The 22,445-nt window shown below is 42.4% G+C and overlaps 1 protein-coding gene across 1 annotated transcript in view; it reads right to left on the reverse strand.

The window, feature by feature from the left end:
• Window positions 1–22,445, reverse strand: part of LOC121618708 (dihydropyridine-sensitive L-type skeletal muscle calcium channel subunit alpha-1-like) — a 168,948-nt gene that overhangs the window by 78,545 nt on the left and 67,958 nt on the right. The window contains exons 20-26 of the mRNA XM_041954272.1: window positions 13,607–13,713; window positions 11,348–11,435; window positions 11,148–11,255; window positions 10,979–11,031; window positions 5,295–5,441; window positions 4,810–5,011; window positions 840–998 (exon numbers count right to left, since the gene is read on the reverse strand). Of these exons, the coding sequence (XP_041810206.1) occupies window positions 840–998; window positions 4,810–5,011; window positions 5,295–5,441; window positions 10,979–11,031; window positions 11,148–11,255; window positions 11,348–11,435; window positions 13,607–13,713 (864 nt within the window). The remainder of the gene's footprint in view (window positions 1–839; window positions 999–4,809; window positions 5,012–5,294; window positions 5,442–10,978; window positions 11,032–11,147; window positions 11,256–11,347; window positions 11,436–13,606; window positions 13,714–22,445) is intronic.

Raw genomic sequence — 22,445 nt, forward strand, 5'->3', positions numbered from 1 at the left:
TGTGGGTTAAAAAGTTTCAGATTGACAACTGTATAAATACACAGTAAGACACAATGACTGTAGTTGCACTATGTCTTAATACTATGGTATACATGGTATACTGTGCCTGTCAGTAAACAGTCTGAGTTAAGCACAGAGGCTTGTTGTGTAATTGTGTCTAATTTTCCATCAGATTTAGCAGCAAATGTTCATGCCAATTAAGTAATTTGATTCGAGCATTGTACGAAGTCATGGAGGTACCAACTTCAATTTACAATTTCAGAAAAAGTTTATTTTGTGCATCTTTGAATTACCTGAGTTATATAATTATCCTCTCTGATCGGGGACTTTGGTAAAAACTCTGAAACTTGGCAGAAAATGTCAGAGAGGAGGAGGACACCAAGTCAGAAAATGTGTTTTTTTACATTCCAATGTAGTGCACAGAGTTCCAATTAGCTGTTGTGTGGCACTACCTGCAATACTTCATTTGACAAAATACCTTGTGCCCTTGTGCATTTACTGTAAAACTACTGTGAGAATCAGGGACTGGAAGTATCAGAGTACATCATTTTGACCTCATCAGTTTGCTACACACAAAAACTCACCTATCACAAAAATTTAAAAGATGTGATGATTACAGAGAAGGCTGCACATGTTACAAAAAATACACAAATGATGTTTTAGAAGAAATTTTAAGCCAGTGATTAAAAAGGACAGGATATCATGAAGCGCTCTGTCTAATTTTTCTCCACACTCCTGATCAGCAACATTTTGAATATTTTGCCACAATTGTTATTACTCTCCATACACAAACAGATAGACAGTGTGTTCTATTTATGTGTAGTGTGTTGTATTCATACCTGCATTCCCAGACACATGGTGTTGAGCATAATAAGGAGGAACATAAGGTACTCAAAGTAGCAGGAGGTGACGATGTACCACACCTGATACTGATAAGGGTTCTTGGGGATATAACATCGCAGTGGACGGGCCTTAAGAGCATACTGCACACACTGGCGCTGGAGGGGTTTGAAAAGAAGGTTGGATAAATGCAGGGCTTAGACACAGTGAACATGGGCTAAAACAGGAGGGAAATAGCAACAAATTGAGCCAATGCAATTAAAATATAAAAGGTCATGGCTGAAAAGCTCAGGGACAAGAAGTTAAAATATAATTTTCCAAATGCATTAAAATAAATGGAAATTCAATAGGTGTTGGTATCAAGCTTGCATAAACACCAGTGTTAACACTACAGTGGTTTCCCTGAACGGATTTAGACTCGGCGGACCAGTGTGCGGTGGAGAGCGAAAGAGTAAGAAGAAAGGAGGGGGGCTGGCGGAGTATGTGAATGAGCACTGGTGCAGCTCGGCGAACATGCACATGAAGGAACATCTGTGCACACGGGACCTGGACCTCGTGATTGTGTTGTGCGTGTACATTCCTCCTTCGGCAGACGCCTCTGCCGTGTGTGAGCGGCTCCACGGGGCTGTCAGCCAGATCCAGATGCAACACCTCCGGGCCCTGCTGCTGATCAGTGGAGACTTCAATCACGCTTCTCTCTACGCCTCTCTCCCAACATTCACACAGTATGTTAAGTGTCATATGAGGGACAATAAGACACTGGACCTGCTGTATGCGAATGTGAAGGACGCTTGCACTTAAAGTCCTCCTGAATCAGAAGAAAAGGGCTTTCAACTCAGGGGACAGAGGAGCAGAAGAGAGTCCAGCGTGAGCTACAATGGAGGATCAGGCATGCCAAGAAGGATTATGGGAAGGCTGACTACAGACCTGTCACCCTGACCTCCCACCTCATGAAGACCATGGAGAGGCTCCTCCTCCATGGTGAGCTCCACCCTGGACCCACTGCAGTTTGCCTATAGGTGCTTTGCACATTTAGAGACCAAAATTTTTGCCCTTTCTTCTTTGATAAAACAGCTCAAGTTCAGTCAGATTAGATGGAGAACGTTTGTGGACAGCAGTTTTCAGATCTTGCCACAGATTCTTGATTGGATTTAGGTCTGGACTTTGACTGGGCCATTCTAACACATGAATATGTGTTTTAAACCATTCCATTGTAGCTCTGGCTTTATGTTTAGCGTTGTTGTCCTGCTGGAAGGTGAACCTCCACCCCATTCTCAAGTCTTTCGCAGATTCCAACAGGTTTTCTTTCGAGATTGGCCTGTATTTGACTCCATCCATCTTCCCATCAACTCTGACCATATTCCCTGTCCCTGCTGAAGAAAAGAACCCCTACAACATGATGCTGCCACCACCATGTTTGAAAGTGTGGATGGTGTGTTCCTCAGATCATGTATAATTTTCCTTCTACTTCACAATTGTGTGCCTCTTTGTGTTGGTCTTTCACATAAAATGCCAATAAATCTACTTATGTTTGTGGTCGGAACGTGACAAAATGTGGAAAAGTTCAAGAGGTATGAATACTTTTTCAAGTCACTGCATGTGTAATAACCTCTGTTCCTCTCTGATTACAAACATCCAAATCCACTATTGCTGGGCAAAAGATACTTTCTATATTGTTTTCTTAAACCTCCTGTACAAGTTTTATCTAGTCTAATCTAATCTGATCAGCCAGCGCGTCTTTTTCTTCGAAAATTTAGATTCATTTACTTCATTCATTCATTCACTTGTTTGGAAGTTCAGTGTGTTTTTCATGCACAGACAATGCCAGCAATGCTTGCTGTGCAATACAGCTTGCTTGGTTATCATACTAATGAGCCACGTTGGTAGCTGAGCTAACCAAAACATATACAGACGACATATAAGACAATGAATATCCTACTTTTGGCCGTTTTGTTTAAACCTAGCAACAAACCTGTACTATTCAATTTTGGAAAATAATTTCAAACTCAGTGTAAGGTAACAGCACAAACGCAGAAATTGGCATTAATTCGATGTAATTAGATTTTCTCTTCTGATTCAAATTACTTCCTCAAAACTACATGGTGCATCTTCAAAGCAGTACATTGATAAATGTTGTGAATAGCCAATGAACTCCTCAGAATCTACTGGTCCTCTCCAGATCTGTTGTTAGTTTTCTACATCATCAAGTCACTTCTTCGGGAGCATTTTTTGTTCTGTATGTTATTTAGTCATAGTTGTTCTTTTCTTATCCTCCTTTTGGAGTGTTTTTTGTTACTTTGTTGTTTCACAAGATTTATTTTGCTAGTCGCCTCATAGTGTAATTTCATAACTATTTTGTTACACTCTGCGAAGAGGTCTCTGGGACTAGTTAAATAAACCTTTAGTCATGATTTGCAATATCTGCACCTGAGTCCTCTTTCAAGTATTGGCCTGACAAACTGAACATGAAATACAAGTTTTAAAACTTAAAATTATATTTTTTTTCAATTTTTTGAGTGGGATTTACTAAAAATAATTCAGTTCGCTTAATTTGGTCATTTTAATTTTACTGTATTCAAAAAGTGTCATGTCTCGTCGTGTCTGTTCACAGCGTCAGTCTTGTCATGCACTTCTGTTTTATTGTGAAACCCTAACTCTCCTCTCGTTTCAGACCTTTGACTTCCTGGTGGTGATCGCTAGTAATATCCCAGAGTCTTGTCTTGCATTTTGTCTTTTGAACCTCAGCGCCTTTTGCCTAAGCACCCTTATTTGCCTGTTTTTGGAAAACCTGTTTTTTTGTGAAAATAAACCAGCCTGTTGAGCTTGCCTTTCATTCGTCTGTGTTCTGTATTTGAGTCCTGGAAGCCCTACAGTCTTATCAAAAAGTACATGTTAAACAAATATTTAAGCTCTGCTAACCCCCAACTTTTGAGTTAATGGAAAAAAAAGAGTGATTGCCTCAATTTTGTTTTGAGTCCTACTTACTTATTGGGTTTTACAGTGTAGCTGCAACAACACTGCAAAGCTTTTTCATCCATCACTGTGACAGCAAGTGCACTTTTAAGATGAAATAACAAGTGGATGAGATACAAAGTTTTGTTTTCACAATTTGCAAGTGAACATTAACTTGCTAATCAAAATCAACCGTGAAATTGTACAGATTGGATCTGTCTCTTCTGGCCATTTTTGGTTCTGTGTGAGTCCAGGTCCCAGCTTCCAGAAAAATAGGTCTGACGGGGGTACTCTTTTCAGACTCCTCAGACCTGCCATTCTCAAGCTATCCACTAGATGCCTTCATGCTCTCTGGTCAGTCCTGGTCACCTGACATCCCCTCCCACCTAAACAACTGTTCCCACTGTCCTCATCAGTCCTGCAGTTACTTGACCTCTGCCCACTCTCATCAGTTCCCACTTTTTTCATCAGCCCTGCATACACAAAACACTCTCTTTTTCCCCCGGTCAGTTGCCAGTTTGTCAAAGTTGCAGTGTGTCATGCTTTCAAGTCCTTGTACCCTGGATTCTGCAATGTGGAATCTGTACCTCAACTTGCCAGTCTGCTTGTTCCAGTTCCTGTCAGAGTACCTATACCTGTCTTTAAGCCTGTATATATATATATACAGACACACACGTTCACTTTTACAACACATCACTAGCCACATTCTGCTCCAACTGCCTGTATTTGGGTCCAGTCCCTGTTGTGCTTCTCTCCAGTCATGACACATAAACGTCACGCAGACCTGCTCAGTAGGTGTTTTGATAATTGTACTGCCACCCTTACAAGGAAGGATTTTATTGCACATATGATGAGTATTGTCATCACAGCTCAAGTAAAATATGCACACCACTTCATTCATCTCTGCCGTGACCACTGCTCTCAAATTGCATTGCTGTATGTTCAAGGAAGAGCTCAGTCCTGACCTTGTGCAAAGGCAGGCACAGGCATTTTAATTTCCTGTCATTTTTAATATACCTGGTTTTTATCCAGTTCACAATTCTTGTACTCCTGCTCTCCTTGTTCCTGGAAGGTGACGATGACGAAGCCCACAAATATATTCATCATGAAGAAAGCAATAAGGATGAGGTAGATGATGAAGAAGATTGAGATGGCCACTCGGTTGTTGTACACTGGGCCTTTATCCTCCAAGTTTGAATCAATGGCTTTATATAGTATCCTAGGTAAATAACAAAAACACACAGACACACATAATATATGTATACACATATAATAAGAAATAAAACAAGTCACTCACAAATCTACACACATGCAATATACAGAAGAAGAAAAAATCACCAAATTTAATAAAAAAGTGGATTGTGGATTGATGTCATACCAGTGACTAAACTACATATATCGTGGCTAGATGCTGCTTTCAGCAGATTACACAATATTAAGATGCCAATGCTGAAATTAAAAGAAACTATCAAATAATTGGCACAGAACAGATAATTACTCACTTTGGCCATCCTTCGAAGGTAGAAATGGTAAAGAGAGCCAGCATACCATTAAGTATATTGTCAAAGTTTAGTTCTGAGTTGGTCCATTCCCTCTTATGGACCTCCACTTCATGAAGTGCTCCTTCCTGGTACTTTATATACCAGCCTCTGAGCCACAAAGCAGGGGAAAAGACAGGCAGGTGAGATGCATGCTACAGTCAAAATGACCTTGATCAGGGGTTCTGTGGGGTTCACCTAGTTAGTTAAGTTCACCTAGTTTTTAAGACCTTTTAATACCACATAGAATACCATACAGGCCAGTATTTGTCAGTACTTCCCAGCAGTATGTAACAATAATCAACAAAAGTCATGTGATAACAGGTATATATAAATAATATACTATACAGGGAATTAAGGCCAGGAACCAGGAAATTTCTAGTCCCTTGAATGGATTTCTTCAGTCATATTTTACATTTTGAAGTTCAGGAACTCAAGTTGTCAACCATGACTTTCTGTTTCACTATTAATATAAGGTGACATAGGCCACAATGGGAGAGCAGTGTGACAATGTGCAACTAAAGGTTGTGCTTGACAAATCAGGAAATGGCTGTAAGAAAATCTTAAAAGAGTTTAAAATACCCATTTCCACTATCAGGGCAACAATTAAGAATTTTAAAACGAAAACAGTTAAGAATCAGCCTGGATAGTTTGCGTGTACATTGACCCCATACACCATGAGAAGAAGAATGGTCAAGAGAATCGTCAAGGATTACTAGAATCAGAACTAGAATCAAACGCCTCATATTGGTTTGGAGGGTTGCCAGAAAAATCCTCTGTTGTTAATCAACAACAAACTAAAGTGCTTACAGTTAGATGAGACCAAAATAGAGCTTTTTCGCAACAAACATCAAAGGTGGGTGTGACATAGACAGACGGATATCCATTGTATTCATGTCATGCCCACTGTATAATATGGTGGTGGATTTTTGACCTTGTGGAGCTGTTTTTCTTTCTTTCTTTCTTTATTTCATTCTCAAAGGACCCCAAAAATGCATCAATCGAAATCTGCTGGTCAGATGATCTGATGGGACAGCCCTTACAAAAAGCACCCTGGCATTATGATGGTAATGGAAACTATGGTTGGTGTGGTTTAACCAGAGTATGTCAAATTGTCCAAGCAGTTTACCTGCCAAAGTTACATTTTTACATCATGAGGAAATGATGAACTAAGAACAAATGCTGAGAAGAAATGCTGTGAAATGATTAAGGTCCTAAAACTTGACAGTAAGTTATGTGTCATTGGCCATGTAACAATTTCTCGATTAAATATGATGGCCAGCAGCAAGTAAATAACATCAGTGTAACTATATAAATACATACGTACATACATATATACATACATATAATAATGTAATATGAGTGAAAAGTCCCAAAGTCACGTAATATCAGGGATCATTTGTGACATACCTAAGGAACCAATCTCATCAAACTTGTGGGGTTTGAAGGGTATCAGAGTCAAACACTCATGTAGCTATGTATCCGTACTTTTCAAGCAAAATTTAACTAGTTTCAGTACGATGGCAGAGACCTGTTCTGTTCTTTTAGTGATAAACAAATTTGAATCAATTTCTGTTATTCTACTTGTCACATTCTATGATGCTCTCATGCTGCACATTTGTTTATTAAATGTAGGAGCAACAATTGTCAAACACCAGGTGTTTTTTTTCTTGTAAACAGATACTGAGTTATTTCTACACATTTGACAATGGTGGTGGTGATGGTGTGTGTTACTTGGCAAATACATTTTCTCTGTTCCCTGCATCTCTCTTAAATGCCTACAGGGAGGAGCTTAGACTTGAGGAATAGACAGGAGTGAGGAAAATGAGGAGCCATATTTCTTTGGCCATCTGACTTCTGGTCAATGATGACCTTTGACCTCTTCTCAGTGGATGCCATGGGTAGTTTTGGTCTGGTGCTATTACACAGTTGAGGTTGTCTGTGTGGGGTCACTTATCCAGGGTTCTTGCTGTTTCACTGACGTAGCTATATCTGCGACAGTTGTTAAATGTGGTGTCACACACCATTTCAGTCTTGCTCTCACATGGTGACAACTGAGCAAATTTCATTTGCTGATGAAGACCTGTTGTTACAATCCCTGGAAAAAGCTTATATGTGGACCTTTATTAAATTTGCTTTGTTTATTGCTTTTTTGTTTTTTCTAATTTCCAAGTTAAAATTAATTTAAACTACTTTTACCTTTTGAAGTTAATTATTATCCAAGATGGCGGCGCGTGCAGATGCAGCGGCTCGTAGCTCCCGTGTTTACGTTTTTGTTTGTTTGTTTTTACTAGTTTCCACTTTTACTACTCTTTTGGAAGCTCTGACACAGTACAGCAGGTCTGAACTGTGGAACTTTGGAGTACAGTTCGGACTTCACACACGCCCTAAACTGGACTTTATTCCACCGGAGCTGCTACGGACCCCAGAGCCCACCACCATCCCCCCACTGCTGCCAAGGAGACGGAGGAGGCACCGTAAACAAAAGCGTGGCAAGAGAGCCGGCGTGCGTGCTAGGCTACAAGCTAACCCTCACAGACCGGCTCTCCCCAGTCTCTTCCTCACCAACGCCAGGTCTCTCACCAACAAAATCTACGAGGTCCGTCTAAGGATAGTCTCTCGCCGGATGGACAGCTGTGTTACCGTTGTCACAGAGACCTGGCTGGACGACAACATCCGCAGCGGTGGAGATCGCGGGGCGCTCCCTGTTCAGGGCAGACAGGACTGCAGCTTCAGGTAAGAGCAGAGGCGGAGGCTTGGCGCTGTATGTACACAATGCCTGGTGTACAGCCACATGCACCGTCAGCACGTTCTGCTCTCCTGATTTGGAATACCTGGTGGTGAAATGCCGACCGTTCAAGCTGGTTAGAGAACTCTCGTCCATTGTTATTGTGGCCGCTTACATCCCACCGCGGGCTAATGCTAAGTTAGCATTAGAGGAGCTGTACTGCCTAATCAGCGAGCAGATGAACGACAACCCGGAGGCGACCGTGATTGTGGCGGGGGACTTTAATAGTTGAACTGAAGGCGGTGTTTCCCAAATTTCACAAGTACATTAAGTTTCCTACCAGAGACAGTAACATTTTAGATCAAGTTTACTGCAACATCCCTGCTGCTTGCAAGGCTGTAGCAGCTCCACACCTTGGCATGTCAGACCACATCTCAGTTCAACTCATTCCTGCCTACAAGCCTCTGGCCTGCAGAACAAAGCCAACCACGAGGACAGTACAGATATGGACTGAGGAGGCCTCCTCTGCACTTCAGGACTGCTTCGAGCTGACAGACTGGACTGTGTTCAGAGAAGAGGCAGACCTTGAGGAGTATACATCATCTGTATTGTCCTATGTTCAGTTCTGCACTGATGCTGTCCTCCCAGTCAAGACCATCACAGTGTTTCCCATCCAGAAACCATGGCTGGACAGCACAGTGCGGTCCCTGCTGAAAGCCCGGGATACTGCCTACAGAGCTGGTGACAGGCTGGCTTATAGCAGGGCTTGAGCAGAGCTGAAGAAGGGAATTAAGCAGGCCAAGCTCCAGTACAAAAACAAAATTGAAGATCACTTCAAGAACAACAACCCCCAGAACATGTGGAGAGGCATCAGGACCATAACGGACTACAAGCCGAACACTCAGCTCGCCAGCCACGACCCCACCCTGCCTGACACTTTAAACAGCTTCTTTGCCCGCTTCGACACATCAGGCAGCAGAGAAGCAACACACCTACCCCGGCTGGAGGAGCAGAACCAGCCCCTCGTTCTGCAGCAGCACCAGGTGACATCCACCCTGAGGAGGATCAACACCCACAGAGCTGCAGGACTGGATAAGGTGTCAGGCAAGACTTTGAGGACATGCGCTGACCAGCTAGCAGGAGTGTTCCTGGACATTTTCAACCTGTCCCTGCAGCTGTCTACGCTTCAGTTCGCCTACAGAGGGAATCGGTCCACAGAGGATGCTGTCTCCATCACCCTGCAGCAGCCCAACACCTACGTCAGGATGCTATTTGTAGACTTTAGCTCAGCCTTTAACACCGTCATCCCAGACAAGCTGGCGCTGAAGCTACACGCAGTGGGTCTGCCTGCGTCTCTGTGCCACTGGATCAGAGACTTTCTCACCAACAGGCCTCAGGTGGTGAGAATAGGGAACACAACATCATCCCCTCTGGTCCTCAGCACGGGCACGCCACAGGGTTGTGTGCTCAGCCAAGCCCTCTTTACCATGTTTACTCATGACTGTGCTGCCATACACCCCACCAACACAGTCGTGAAGTTTGCGGAGGACACTACAGTAGTGGGTCTCATCTCAGATAACAACGAGACCCACTACAGAGAGGAGATACGCCAGCTCACCCAGTGGTGTTCAGCCAACAACCTGGTGCTGAACACAGGGAAGACCAAGAAGGTCATTGTGGACTTCAAGAGGTCCAGGAAGACGGATCACGCCCCCCTCCTCATGGACGGAGAAGTGGTGGAGCGTGTGGACAACATCAGGTTCCTGGGCCTCCACATCACATGTTCTCTCCTGGTCCATGAACACCTCACGCCTGGTGAAGAAGGCACAACAAAGGCTCTTCTTCCTCAGGAAACTGAAACGGGCTGGACTCTCCTCTCGGTTGCTCGTCAATTTCTACAGGGCCACAATTGAAAGCATCCTCTGCCTCAGTATGACAGTGTGGTATTGCAGCTGCGCGGCACAGGAGAGGAAACAACTGGCAAGGATGGTTAAAACTGCACAGGGCATCGTGGGCTGCCCCCTTCCTGACCTAGACTCTATATATGAAGGCCGGGTCAGGAAGAGGGCGAGATCCATCGCCACGGACCCCAGCCATCCGGGCCATAGACTGTTTGTACCGCTTCCATCAGGAAAGCGGTACAGGAACATCCGCACCACCACTAACAGACTGAGAGACAGCTTCTTCCCCAGAGCTGTTAGAGCTATCACCCCCAGCAGCCCCTCACTGCAATGAGAGACTGTGAGAACTGTGAACCACTGCACACCGCACTTTACACCTACACCTACACCTCCACCTGCACCTTCTGTGTACTTAACTTTTAGGCACACACATTCACTTAACTAAGTTATATTCTTTTTTTTACTATATTGGCACATTCCATTTTCATTGGTATATTTTATTGTCCACTGGCATATTTTATTCTGTCGGTACATCTCACTGTGTATATTTTATTCTGCTTGTATATTTTATTCTGTTGCACATTTCACTTCCATATTTTATTGTTTAGTATATTTTATTGCCTTAGTATATTTTCATTCTGTTATATTTTAATTGCTTTTTCAAATATTTTTACTGCATGTTTATTTAATTTTATTGTAGTTATCTTAATTTTATTCTTTCTAATCTTCTTATCTTTCTTACTATCTGTTCCTAACATGGGGGTTGCAATGAAAATTTCATTGACATGTTCAATGACAATCAAGACTCTTGAAATGTAACAAATACACAACATACATAGAGTGGAGGCCAAGCCAAGTTTAACTTTAACTCAACACCACGAACAGAAAGAGCAACAACCAGCACAAAGCACAGAGCTTTTCAAATATTAAAAACAAAGAAGCCTCATTACATAATGCATTGTTACAAGTAGTAGCACTACAATGCATCACTGTTCTAAGAAACACAACAAATTCCTTACTTGCATGTTTCCTCAGTCATTTTGTCAGGATCCGTGCAGGAATAAAGCTTGCCCTGGGAATGCAACAAAACTGTCTTTATGAGAAGGCAGATAGACAAAGTTCATGTATTTACATTACCAAATACAGTTCTATGCAACAGTATGCCATTGTATTGCCTTCTCCTCTCACTTTGAAAAGTTGAACTCCAATGCAGGCAAACATGAAGTCCAGTAGCATGGTAACCAGTACAATATTTCCAATTGTCTTGACAGCAACAAACACGCACTGAACCACATGCTACAAAGACAGAGAGATTACAAAAAGTTAAGGAATCAGGTCAGTTTGAGGTCATTTTTAAAACTGCAAGTCCATTCATAGACAACTCATACCTTGAGTCCCTTGGCTCTGTTAATGGCCCTCAGGGGCCGGAGTACCCTTAACACCCTGAGGATCTTCACCACTGAGATGGCACTAGATCTAGATGGTGATACAAACACAGGCACACCTCATTACTTAAGTATATATTTTTTCTATGGCAACACATTGTTTTTTAGTCGAATGATGTGTTTATTATTGTGACTGATCTCTGTGTCCTCCCCTTAGATTGTTTGCATATGTCTGTGTAAGGGTGATGAGAAACACTAACAGCAACCTAGGGCCAGTACTATGAAGCAAGTTCAGCACACCCAGGATATATTTTTGTGATCTGGCTTCACTTGGCGTTAATTGCAAACATGGACAAGCTTGCTGGCAGCATAGCAGTATATTTTTCAAATGAAGAGCACACTTCAATAAGACAAATAGAAAGAGATTAAACATGTAATCCAGGCTAAAAACAATGCACTTGCCACAGCTGACTGGGTGAATGCGTAACGAAATAAGATTACTGTTGTGTTTTCATATATAGTGATCTGTTATCTCAGGTGTGTAGCATTACTTAAAGGATAACTTTCGTTTTTTACAACCTGGACTTTATTTGTAGCATTAAATTCGACCATTTAGACACCCAGACAACTTTGGTGGCATTTGGAGTCGTTTTGAAGAAATTAGCCCCAGAAGAGCGGCGCGTATTTCCGTATAATGCGAGAAATTGGGGCACCCGTGCGTAGCCTCTATAAACGCATAATCTGCGGCGAAACTCGTTCATATACCAATATTTTGTTATGATATGCTGGCGCTGTTCCCCTCTGAGCCCGTGGTGGCATGTTATCAACATCCAGTGTCTCTAGACAACTACTTCTGACGTGGATGACGTCATTTTCGAGCGACACGCGCTGCGAGCAACCAGCCACAACACGGCTAACTCTGCGGTGGTCGGCTAGTTTAGCTGTAGTTTGCGACTGTTATTTTTCACAAAATGGATGAATATTTTTCCGACTCTGAGGTGGTGGACGATGACTTTGTTTACGACGGACGTCCTTATCGTTTTGAGCCAGAGTTCACGGACGAGGAGCTCGTTGAAAGGAGGACGCAGAGGCAGAGAGAGGAACAGCTGGCCAAACAACAACAAACGGCTGCACGTCCACGAGTAGACGGTAACTGGTGGTGTTCTTGTGGACAATGTTCATCGATGACAACAGAGGAGGAATGCGTCTGTTGCTCAGAGTGGGAGGATATACGCGCCGCTCATCTGGGGCTAATTTCTTCAAAACGACTCCAAATGCCACCAAAGTTGTCTGGGTGTCTAAATGGTCGTATTTAATGCTGCAAATAAAGTCCAGGTTGTAAAAAACGAAAGTTATCCTTTAACATGGCAATTTATACCGGTAGCAAGTGAACCACCATTGTTACCCTGAACCCTGTTACCTCAATAATCCAAAATCCTGTTTCATAGCACAGGCTTCTGGTCTCCTCTACCACCTCCAACAATAAGCCATTATTTAGATCTGTGTCTAGTTGCTATAGTTTTCTGGAAGTACAGTACAAATATTCAGACCTGGAACGGACACATTGGTGTAGCTTTGCTAAGACTTGTGTTAGCTCAAAATTCTGCAAATTTGGAAATTGTTTGCTGTCAATAGTACACTGTAAATATGACACCCTTTTTGATGAGGTGCTCCAGTCTGCCTTCTGGTGCAGCATTTTAAGCACGATCTTTTGATGTTTTGTGTTGTAAATGTTTTGCCTTTATTTTTGCTGTTGTTTTTGTGTGACTCCCTGTCTCTAAAACACACTCACATACACGCTGCTGCAGCTGTGCACACAGGTTCACTGCCCTCTGCTGATGCATGCTCAGAGTGCAACAGTTTAAATCCTGAAACTGTGACCTCTATTCTCCAACAGCTGACTAAAAACAGACAGTATAGACCCCCACATGTGGACAAATGTTCTGTTAAAATTCACTATTTCGATATGAAGGGAAAAGAGGGAGAGAACGAGAGAAAGAAAATGACTAATCAAATTTGTAACAATTTGTGCGCTTATTAAATTTAAACCTTTCCATTACTGTGTGTGGTGGAGAAAAAGCAGCACACTCTGGCAGTATCTGCTTCAGTAGCAAGCAGGATCAGCCCGTTGGAGGCGCAGGAAGGGATGGTGGCATATGGCATCCTTTTATCAAATCCTGGACCCAACAAAATATATAATACTGCTCTTGGCATGCGACAGGTCACTCAATAAGATGAGGTATATTTCTAGGCTCCACTTACTCCATGCCCATTGACAGGAGAGATACACTGACCACCAGAAGATCCAAGATGTTGAAAGAGTTGCGGCAGAAAGATCCTTTGTGAAGAACGGCACCATATGTTGTCATCTGAAAAAGAACACCATCTATATCAATTATGAACACCACAACTCTACTTTTAAAATGTTGTAGATGACATTGCTCACCCACTGTCAAACATCTTTACTTTGGTAACTGATATGGTGACAATTTAGCTTTCCAGGTCAGATGAGCTCCACCTTGTCTTCATGTCCCTCATTATTGGAACATTTTAAGTCACTTTAAGCCAGAGGAAAAACAATAGGTGTAAAAACGGAAAAAAAAAAAAAAAAAGCTACTTGCAAGACAATGAAACAGAGGTAGCACCAACTCTGCAGCTATGTGATTAGATCACTCAAACCACTGGACGAGGTGATCTGCGATGCATGTGAACACATATCTTCTGTAGTGTAAATGCTAATGAGCCCTGATGTGTCCCTGACAAGAACGTAACCTCATACCTCATCAATGCAGGACATGATGGTGGCTTTGGTGATAGCGTGTGATGTGTGATGTACATGGTTTGACCACAAGTTCCTTTTTCATATTGTCCTGCACTCATTAGCAAGATGTAAATTACTGGACTATCCTGTACATGTATATTGGTTTGTTATATTGGGGATGAAATAGTTTTGTTATCTTAGCTAGCTGTTAGCCTGCAAGAAACAAATCTGGTGACCGGTACTAACTGTGGACAGGGCCCTTAAGCAGAAGTAGCATAGACAGAAAGAAAATCTGAACACTTGTGATCCGATCACCCAAGACATATGCTAATACCAGGTGTATACAGATTCTATGTGGAGTTCTTATGTTCTCCCAGTGTCTGTGTTGGATTTTAATTAGCCCCGTGACAGCCATCTTTGAGCTATGAATCACTCTCTGACAGTGAAAATGAGTCACTTTCCTCAATTTGCTGACAGTGATTGGTGTTTGTTGGTGGTGATATGTTTTAGTGAATGTGAAGTAAAATATTCAACATTATGCGGCAACATGAGGAAACAAAACACTTAAGGAAAAAAAGAAAGACAGACTGTAGACTATAATCCAAAAATGTGGCTACTATGGCATTGCTTGAAGAGTTGTGGGTCCAATTAATGACCGGTCTGGGATTTCCAGCAAAATAGCATTATTTAACTGCCATGTATTGACACAGGATGAATGAAATGACTGATATTCACACACAAACAGTCAACTTGAAACAAACATGCAATGTCTGCAATTTTTATCTGTGGATGATAAAGTACACCAGACAATGAATTTGGTAATGGTGAAAGGATGATAGATAGATAGATAGATAGATAGATAGATAGATAGATAGATAGATAGATAGATACTTTATTTATCTCCAAGGAGAAATTTGCAATATGATATGATTACCTATAAATGTACGAACAACCAAGACTAGGATATCGGCAATGAAATGTAATGGTTAAAAATATGATTTCAACATCAAGCCATTAAGAGGAAGCAGTATGGTTTTGCCTACTCCCTGTTTGGCCTTTCTGTTGGAAAGTAGGCAAAAATTGCTGGCTGTCCAGGTGGTGTCCAGCAAACAATGTGAGCTTCATTGACAACTGGCAGACTTTCTGGGGAAGACCTGGTCTGATAAGGAGAGACGGCATCTATTGTAGTGTCAGATCTGAGGGTTACAAGACAAGACTGTGCCTCTCCACTCTGTCCACTCTGTGCCCACTCTGTGGGGGAGACAGGCACATGAAGAGGATTTCTGAACATGTTATCTTTACTCTTAACTCTGCATGCTTAAGAAATCACATCTCTGTTTATTTAGTGAAATCTCTGTTTACTTAGTGAGTCATATGTCTGTTTAGTTAGTACTATCTCTGTTTTGCTTGGCCTATGTTCTGTTATATAAATATTTTTAAAAAATGTCCTAAGAGTTGGCTAGACACCAATAAAAACACTAGAATAGAGATAACTTGCTAAACTTAGTACAAAGCAGTAATCTGGCCCCTGACAAATGTATAAAAGGTGATGCGCAGAACAGAATTTGGGCATTTTTGGCAGGACTTGCCTGGGCTTTTTGATCTGTGAAGAGAATAAAGCTCCCTGGACTCAACTCTTCTGGACTCCGACTCTTTTTCCAGACTCTGTGCATTTTTTAAAGAAAAGCTGATTTCTCCTAAGACTTAGAATTTTTAAGATTATAAGTGATATTATTAAGAGTTAAGAATTAGGCAAAGATTTGTAATTTGACCCTGATCCAGTCAGTATCCGGTCCTTGGCGAGGCAGTAGGAGATCCCCGTCAAAGTTGGCAAGCCAGCCAGGAGGTTGAAGTATTCCTACAGTCTCTACCGGAGCAGATTGCCGCCTATATCTTGGACCCATAGGCCTTCAAAACTAAGGTAAGCAGAGCATTTTTTTAATATCTGGAGTCTGAATGATGGTGCGGTCTCACCCGGGAAGAGCTGACTTCACCTCCAAAAGAACCTAGTATGTATGATAAAACTTATTATCACTTGTTGATTTAGATAAAAAGTAATTTACACCCTGAAAGTAATAAAAACCCAGAGTCGAGCGGAGAACTAGCGGAGTTGAGTCCAGTTGCATGCTGCTAATCTGTGTTTTCTTTTCTCTTTTCTCTTTTTTCCTTCTGATCTGTGTCTTTTAGTTTCGCTTTAATATCTGTCAGCTACCACAGTGCGGATGAGTGAGTGTGAGGAATGAGTGAGTTTCTGCTAAATGTTGCTATTGTAGGTTGGGTAGTAGTGTGCGTAACATTTCTTGGCTGCCTGGTTTGGCTGTCAGTGCTATAGTAGTGCCTGTGTAGTTGCCAAGGTAACAGAAAGTGTGTCTGAGGTGTCTGCACTGTGTTATCAAAGGTTTGCATGGGAGAGGAGAGAGAGAGGTGATTAAGTATACCCACTCTGCCGCTTTCAAAGAGGGAAAGGGTTGTATGAGGGGGCTAGCGTTGATAATTTATAGTACTCGCGGATACCGCTTTCTTATCTGTTAAGACAGGGGAAAGGACTGCACGGGCGAGGTATGGGCCATACCGAAGATACCGCTTTTCCGCTGGAAAAGGCCTGCCTTTGTTCGAGTATGGGTTTAGAGTAACAATACCTTACGATACCGCTTTCAGAAAATCCTAATTACAGGAAGAAAGGTCTGCTTGGGTAAGCGTATTTGTTTGCGCGCGCGTCGCTTAGGGAAAGCGACCAGTCGTCCTGTGGTGGCGACCTGACTTGCGTCCTGAGAGACGTCAAGGTTGATGTGTGCAGCTGCGGACTGTTAGGGAACAGTATCACAGTAGCTGTGTGTAAATAGTGTGAATTGTTGGAGCTAGAGGTGTTTGTTGTAAATAAAAAGGAGCTAGAGGTGTATGTTGTAAATAAAAAGGCTTGTATATTGTGGCTTCATGTATGTCTGTTTGTATATAATCATTGTAATTGTTGTAACTGGGGACGCCCAGATAAGGTTTATGATATGTGTGCGTACGAGGTGTATAATAGCTTGTAAGACAGAAATTGTGTACAAGTTAATAAAGTTGGAATAAATTATAAGATTTATTCATACTAGAAAGGGAGTAAAGAAAGAACAAAATTGATAGTGTAAGAGAGATGGAGGAGCAATCCGCTATCGGACACACTGTGTTTGAGATATTAACAGTGTTGGCTTTTATAGTCTTTTTGAGTGGAGTAATGTGGAAAATGATTGAGGTGTATTAATGAATACAGCATAAAGCTGCTAGAGTATTGAATAGATAAAATAGATAACTGTATCAAGCTAAAACAGTTGTTAAGACGGATGGAAGATGATAACAGTAGTGAAGACGAAATAGTGTCATTAGAACATTTTGATAAAGAGGGTGATCCTGAAACACAAGGTATCAGGACTCATTTTTGGCTGGAGCGTACATACAGAGATAAAAGTGGTGTTGAACATCAGCAGGACGAGTTTTTGATATGTTTTAAATTGTGGAAAATAACAAAATTTATTAATTTGTCTCAAATAAAAAGAGAGTTTCCTGCTATAGATTGGGATCAAACACTGCATAGGCTTTGGACCCCGTTCTCACTATCTCTCCTGTTAGAGAGTCTCTGTAACGACCCCAGAGCAGTAGCAACTGTGCCGCTGAAGCCTTTGCTAGGCCTCACTGAACACACACCCTTAGTAGGGATAGAGAGAGGGTCTGACAATCCACAGCTCTGCATATCTGTTGTCCCGAGGAGAGTGCAGTGGGAGACAGGCCTGTTTGGCTGGTTGATCAAAACACTCAGAGAAGACGGAGCTGAAGATTTAAAGTTTGATTACAGATTGAATAAAAAATTCAAGGCTGGTATTACTGCTGGTAAAATAATTGCGCTAATAAAAACTAAAGCACCTAACGAACCAGAAATTCCTAGATCTACACCTAGTGAAGCTAGACAAGGATTTATGGGGGCAAAAATAACAAAGGGAGTCGGTGCATCAACGCCACTAGAATTGGTAATAAGACAGCAACCAGATCACGAAAAGCAGACACTGCATGAAAAAATGGCATAAAAGAACTACTGGACGGCTACAGTGGCCTAAAGAAGGAACCTTCATGGCAGCCTGTTGTGATGAAGTGGAAGCAAACATTAAACACCACAAAGCAAGAGATGTGAGCAACAGTAGGTTAGGTAAGAGGGCAAGAGAGAGAGAAGTGTTAAGGTGGTTCAGACAGGAGGGGAGAAAGCAAGTGCTCAAGGTCACACAGCTGCCTGTGAGAGAAGAGGAGAAACAGCCAGATAAGAGAGAGACAGCTGAAGAGCGGCCTGCACAGCCATCAGCACCGCAATGGAATGCTCAGCCGCCTCCATATGCATCTAACACTGCTGCGCCACCACCAGGCCAGTATGTGCTGGGACTAGGACTATGCCATAATGAAACACAAGGTGAAATTAAAGGAGAGCTACAAGGCAAATTCACCATGACCTGGAAAAACCCTGATGAAGCAGGAGACAGAGCCAGCAGTGTGTGTGACTCCAACATGTCAGAGAGAGGCGTGTGTCGCCAGCCACTGAAGAAACTTAAGGATCAACTGCCAAGACACAGTCAAAGTGCTGAATCAGAGGCAGACCGAAGAGACTACAGAAAGGCCCAAGAGGTGGAGCTGAGTAAGGAGAGAGAAAAGGAGTTACACCGTATGTTGGAACAGAGGGCACATGAAGAAGTACAACAGCTACAGCAACAAAGAGCAACAGTTGGATTAAAGCAACACGGCCTGCCAGCCCTAAGTGTGCGAGCCACACCAGCGCTACACAGCACTCCAAAACAAATGAACCCTGAAGCAAGACTCAGACAACTTTGGCAAGAAAAAGATGAATCCATCAGAGCACACCTGGAGTGACATTAGCTTTGGGAGATATCAAAGCGTTACTCATGCACATTATTGGGAAGCATGCTGCAGAAGAAATTCTGTCAAACGCAGGATTGCAGAACCTGATAACTGGCAACAACGCTGACCACGTTGGCTTCAATGGATTTCGGAACAGAGTCTGGACAGAATTAAGAAAGCAATATCCAGAGAAGATGGACCCATCCAAGCTAGAGGGAGAGACTCTCAAAGCCGATGAATGTCCAGCCAAGTTCCTACATGCCTTCCAACGAAAGTGGCGAGAGGAGACTGGCAGTGTGTGGAATGCCAATAGCACCACCGAAATTCTGTTCAAGGTAATGGTGAAGAAAGCCATGCCAATGGAGGTGCAAAGACGTTTGGAGACTGTGGTGGGCCTGATGAAAATGGATTGGCCACTGTTCTCAGAACACCTGATACACCATGTTGAGAATATGCGCAAAGAAAAACAAAGAGAAGAGAATGCACACAGACAGTTGAGCAACAAGTTGACACAGTTGCAGCTAACTGAGCTGAGTTCCAAGCAGAAGAAAGACAAAGCTAAAACTCAAGCTCCAGTGGTTACAGTGGAGCAACCTCGATCACAGCCCACATTAGAAGCTGCACCTCAACTTCCTGTGACGCAACATGTTCAACAACCACAGTTCCACACCCAACCATCACATTTCCATACACCTGCTCCACACCCTCCAGTTCAACCAACCACAATACCAGTACAGCAGCCACCTGCAATCCATGTGCATGTCAACCAACCTGATCCAAATGCAAACTGTCCCAGAGGATAGCCAGGACCCCGACGAGGTATTTTCCGACGTCCCACTTGGCAAGGACGCCCTCTACAGCAAAATGATCGTGCTCAGTCCCAGTCCGCGCCTCAAGTGGATTTAGGACCTAATGAGAGAGGTGTATGTTGGGGATGTGGCCAGAAGGGACACCAACGCAAAGACTGTCCAGACAATCCATGGACTGGACCAGCTAAATATGGGACCATGGGGCCATAGGGAGGCCCAGAGAAGCCAGAAGGGGAAATAATGGCACCAGCAGTCTCAATGCAGCCTCACGATGAGCCAACGATACCTGTCACCATACAAGGCCAAGATTATAATTTCATGGTGGACACAGGAGCTACATATTCCTGTATAGGAAGCCCTGGCTCCACTCCTCCCCTCTCAGGCTCATCAGTAAAAACTGTAGGTTTCTCTGGGAAGACTCAAATTATTCCCCTTACACAACCTGTCCCTATGTTAATAGCAAGAAAAGACTGTTGTAGCACCACTCTTATACTCACACCAAACACCAGTTAACCTCTTAGGTAGAGATATTTTGTGTCCACTAAAAGCTAAGATTATGTGTACCCCTGATGGCATTTGGTTGGATCTGCCTGATGAACTCTCTGCAACAATGATGCCATCATTAAAAGCAAAAGATGCAACAAAATCAGATCCATCAGCTGCATATTGGATTCGACTACCACAAAGTTCTCACTTGGACCAAGAATGGATTCAATGGAAGGAGTGGACAAAAAGCCAATTACATGAAGCAAGTGAGCCACAATTGCCATTACACTGTACTCTGATGTATGATGAACAACAAAAACATATGGATTATGATGAATGTTGGCAAGAGATGATCAACAACGGACTCTATTACCTGAAAATCCAAGACATTTACATTGGCCCACAGGGAGCTGCAGCAGCTGTAACTTTCTCACCTGAACTACACCAATGGTTCCATGTCCCAAAGTCAACGCCCCACATAACTCTTTTAGCAGCTAAAGGCTATGAAACCTATGAGTTAGGACCAATGGTGAAAGCTGCTTTACAAGTTTCTGAATGGCAGCTAACCAGCAACAAATACTTACACGTTTCCCCAGAAAAACAGTATATTAGAATATCACTCAAAGTCACTGATGAGGGAAAGGCAGAAAAGGTTTTTGTAGCTAATAATGTCCCTATGCAGATGTTACTCTCCGAAAAACATGAACAATTACTAAAACAGATACCTTCCCATGTATGGTCTCAACACAAAACTGACGTAGGTTTTGTTAAATCAGCACAACCTGTACAAATAGCACTGAAGCCTAATATTGTACTGCCATACAAAAAGCAATATCCACTCAAACACCATGCTGTAGAAGGAATCAAGCCTACAATTGAAGGCTTGTTAGCTGCAGGAGTTCTAGTTAAAACTAGAAGCCCCTGTAACACTCCAATTTATCCAATTCAAAAACCTCATTCTACTGATTATCGTCTAGTTCATGAGTTGCGCGTTATCAATTTTATTGTTGATGCAGAGACCCCTATAGTGCCAGATCCACACACATTGTTGTCAAACATTCCTCCAGATACACGCTGGTACACAGTCATAGACTTGACTTCAGCATTTTTCAGTGTCCCTCTACACCCTGATTCACAGTATTTGTTTGCATTTACATTTCAAGGTCAACAGTACACTTACACATGTTTGCCTCAAGGGTTTGTAGAAAGCCCAACAATCTTTAACAGAGTTCTAGTAGAAGACTTACACCATTTAGACGTAAAAAGTACTATTATTCAGTATATGGATGACATTCTACTTGCCAGCCCAACAAAAGCACAATGTGAACAGGATTCTGTTACGCTGTTAAAAGCATTAGCAAAGGGGGGACACAAAGTTAGCAGAAATAAGTTGCAATTCTGTCAGGAGGAAGTAGAGTATTTGGGTAGACATTTGAGTGGTAATCAGAGAAAAGTAGCCTCCTCACACATAGAGGCTATTACCAAAATGCCAAAACCACAATCAGTAGGACAAATGCTGTCTTCTCTTGGAATGGCGGGATATAGCAGAGCATGGATTGTTGATTATGCCATAAAAACAGCCCCATTACGAGCATTAATTCGTGCCACAGGGCAATCAGACTCATCAGCATCCTTACAGTGGACTGATGTTGCTGAACAAAGTTTTGAAGCAATCAAACATGACTTACAAACGGCTCCTGCACTTGGAAATCCAAATTATAGTAAACCATTTCATCTGTATGTTGCTGAGCGTTCAGGTTATGCATGTGCAGTATTGATGCAGGATGCTCCAATTGGGAAACAACCATTGGCATATTATAGTACTAAATTGGACAATATTGAAGTAGGGCTTCCACCTTGCTACCAAGGACTGGCAGCTGCTGTCTTTGCAGTACAAAAAGCATCGTCTATTACAATGAGACATCCTGTAAATCTGTATACATCCCATCAATTACATGCCACGTTTTGTCTTATCACAGGCTAGACGAACAGGATATGAGGTAATCTTGTCCTCACCAGAACTGACAGTTCTGCGTTGTAAAACTGTTAATCCAGCAACGCGTATGGTCCTGCCTGATGAAGGAACACCACATTATTGTATTCAAAAAACAACAGCTTTTATGAAACCACAAGATGATATGCATAATGTACCAATACCAGCAGATTT

Source organism: Chelmon rostratus, chromosome 2 (assembly GCF_017976325.1).
Source record: "Chelmon rostratus isolate fCheRos1 chromosome 2, fCheRos1.pri, whole genome shotgun sequence".
Lineage (NCBI taxonomy): Eukaryota > Metazoa > Chordata > Actinopteri > Chaetodontiformes > Chaetodontidae > Chelmon > Chelmon rostratus.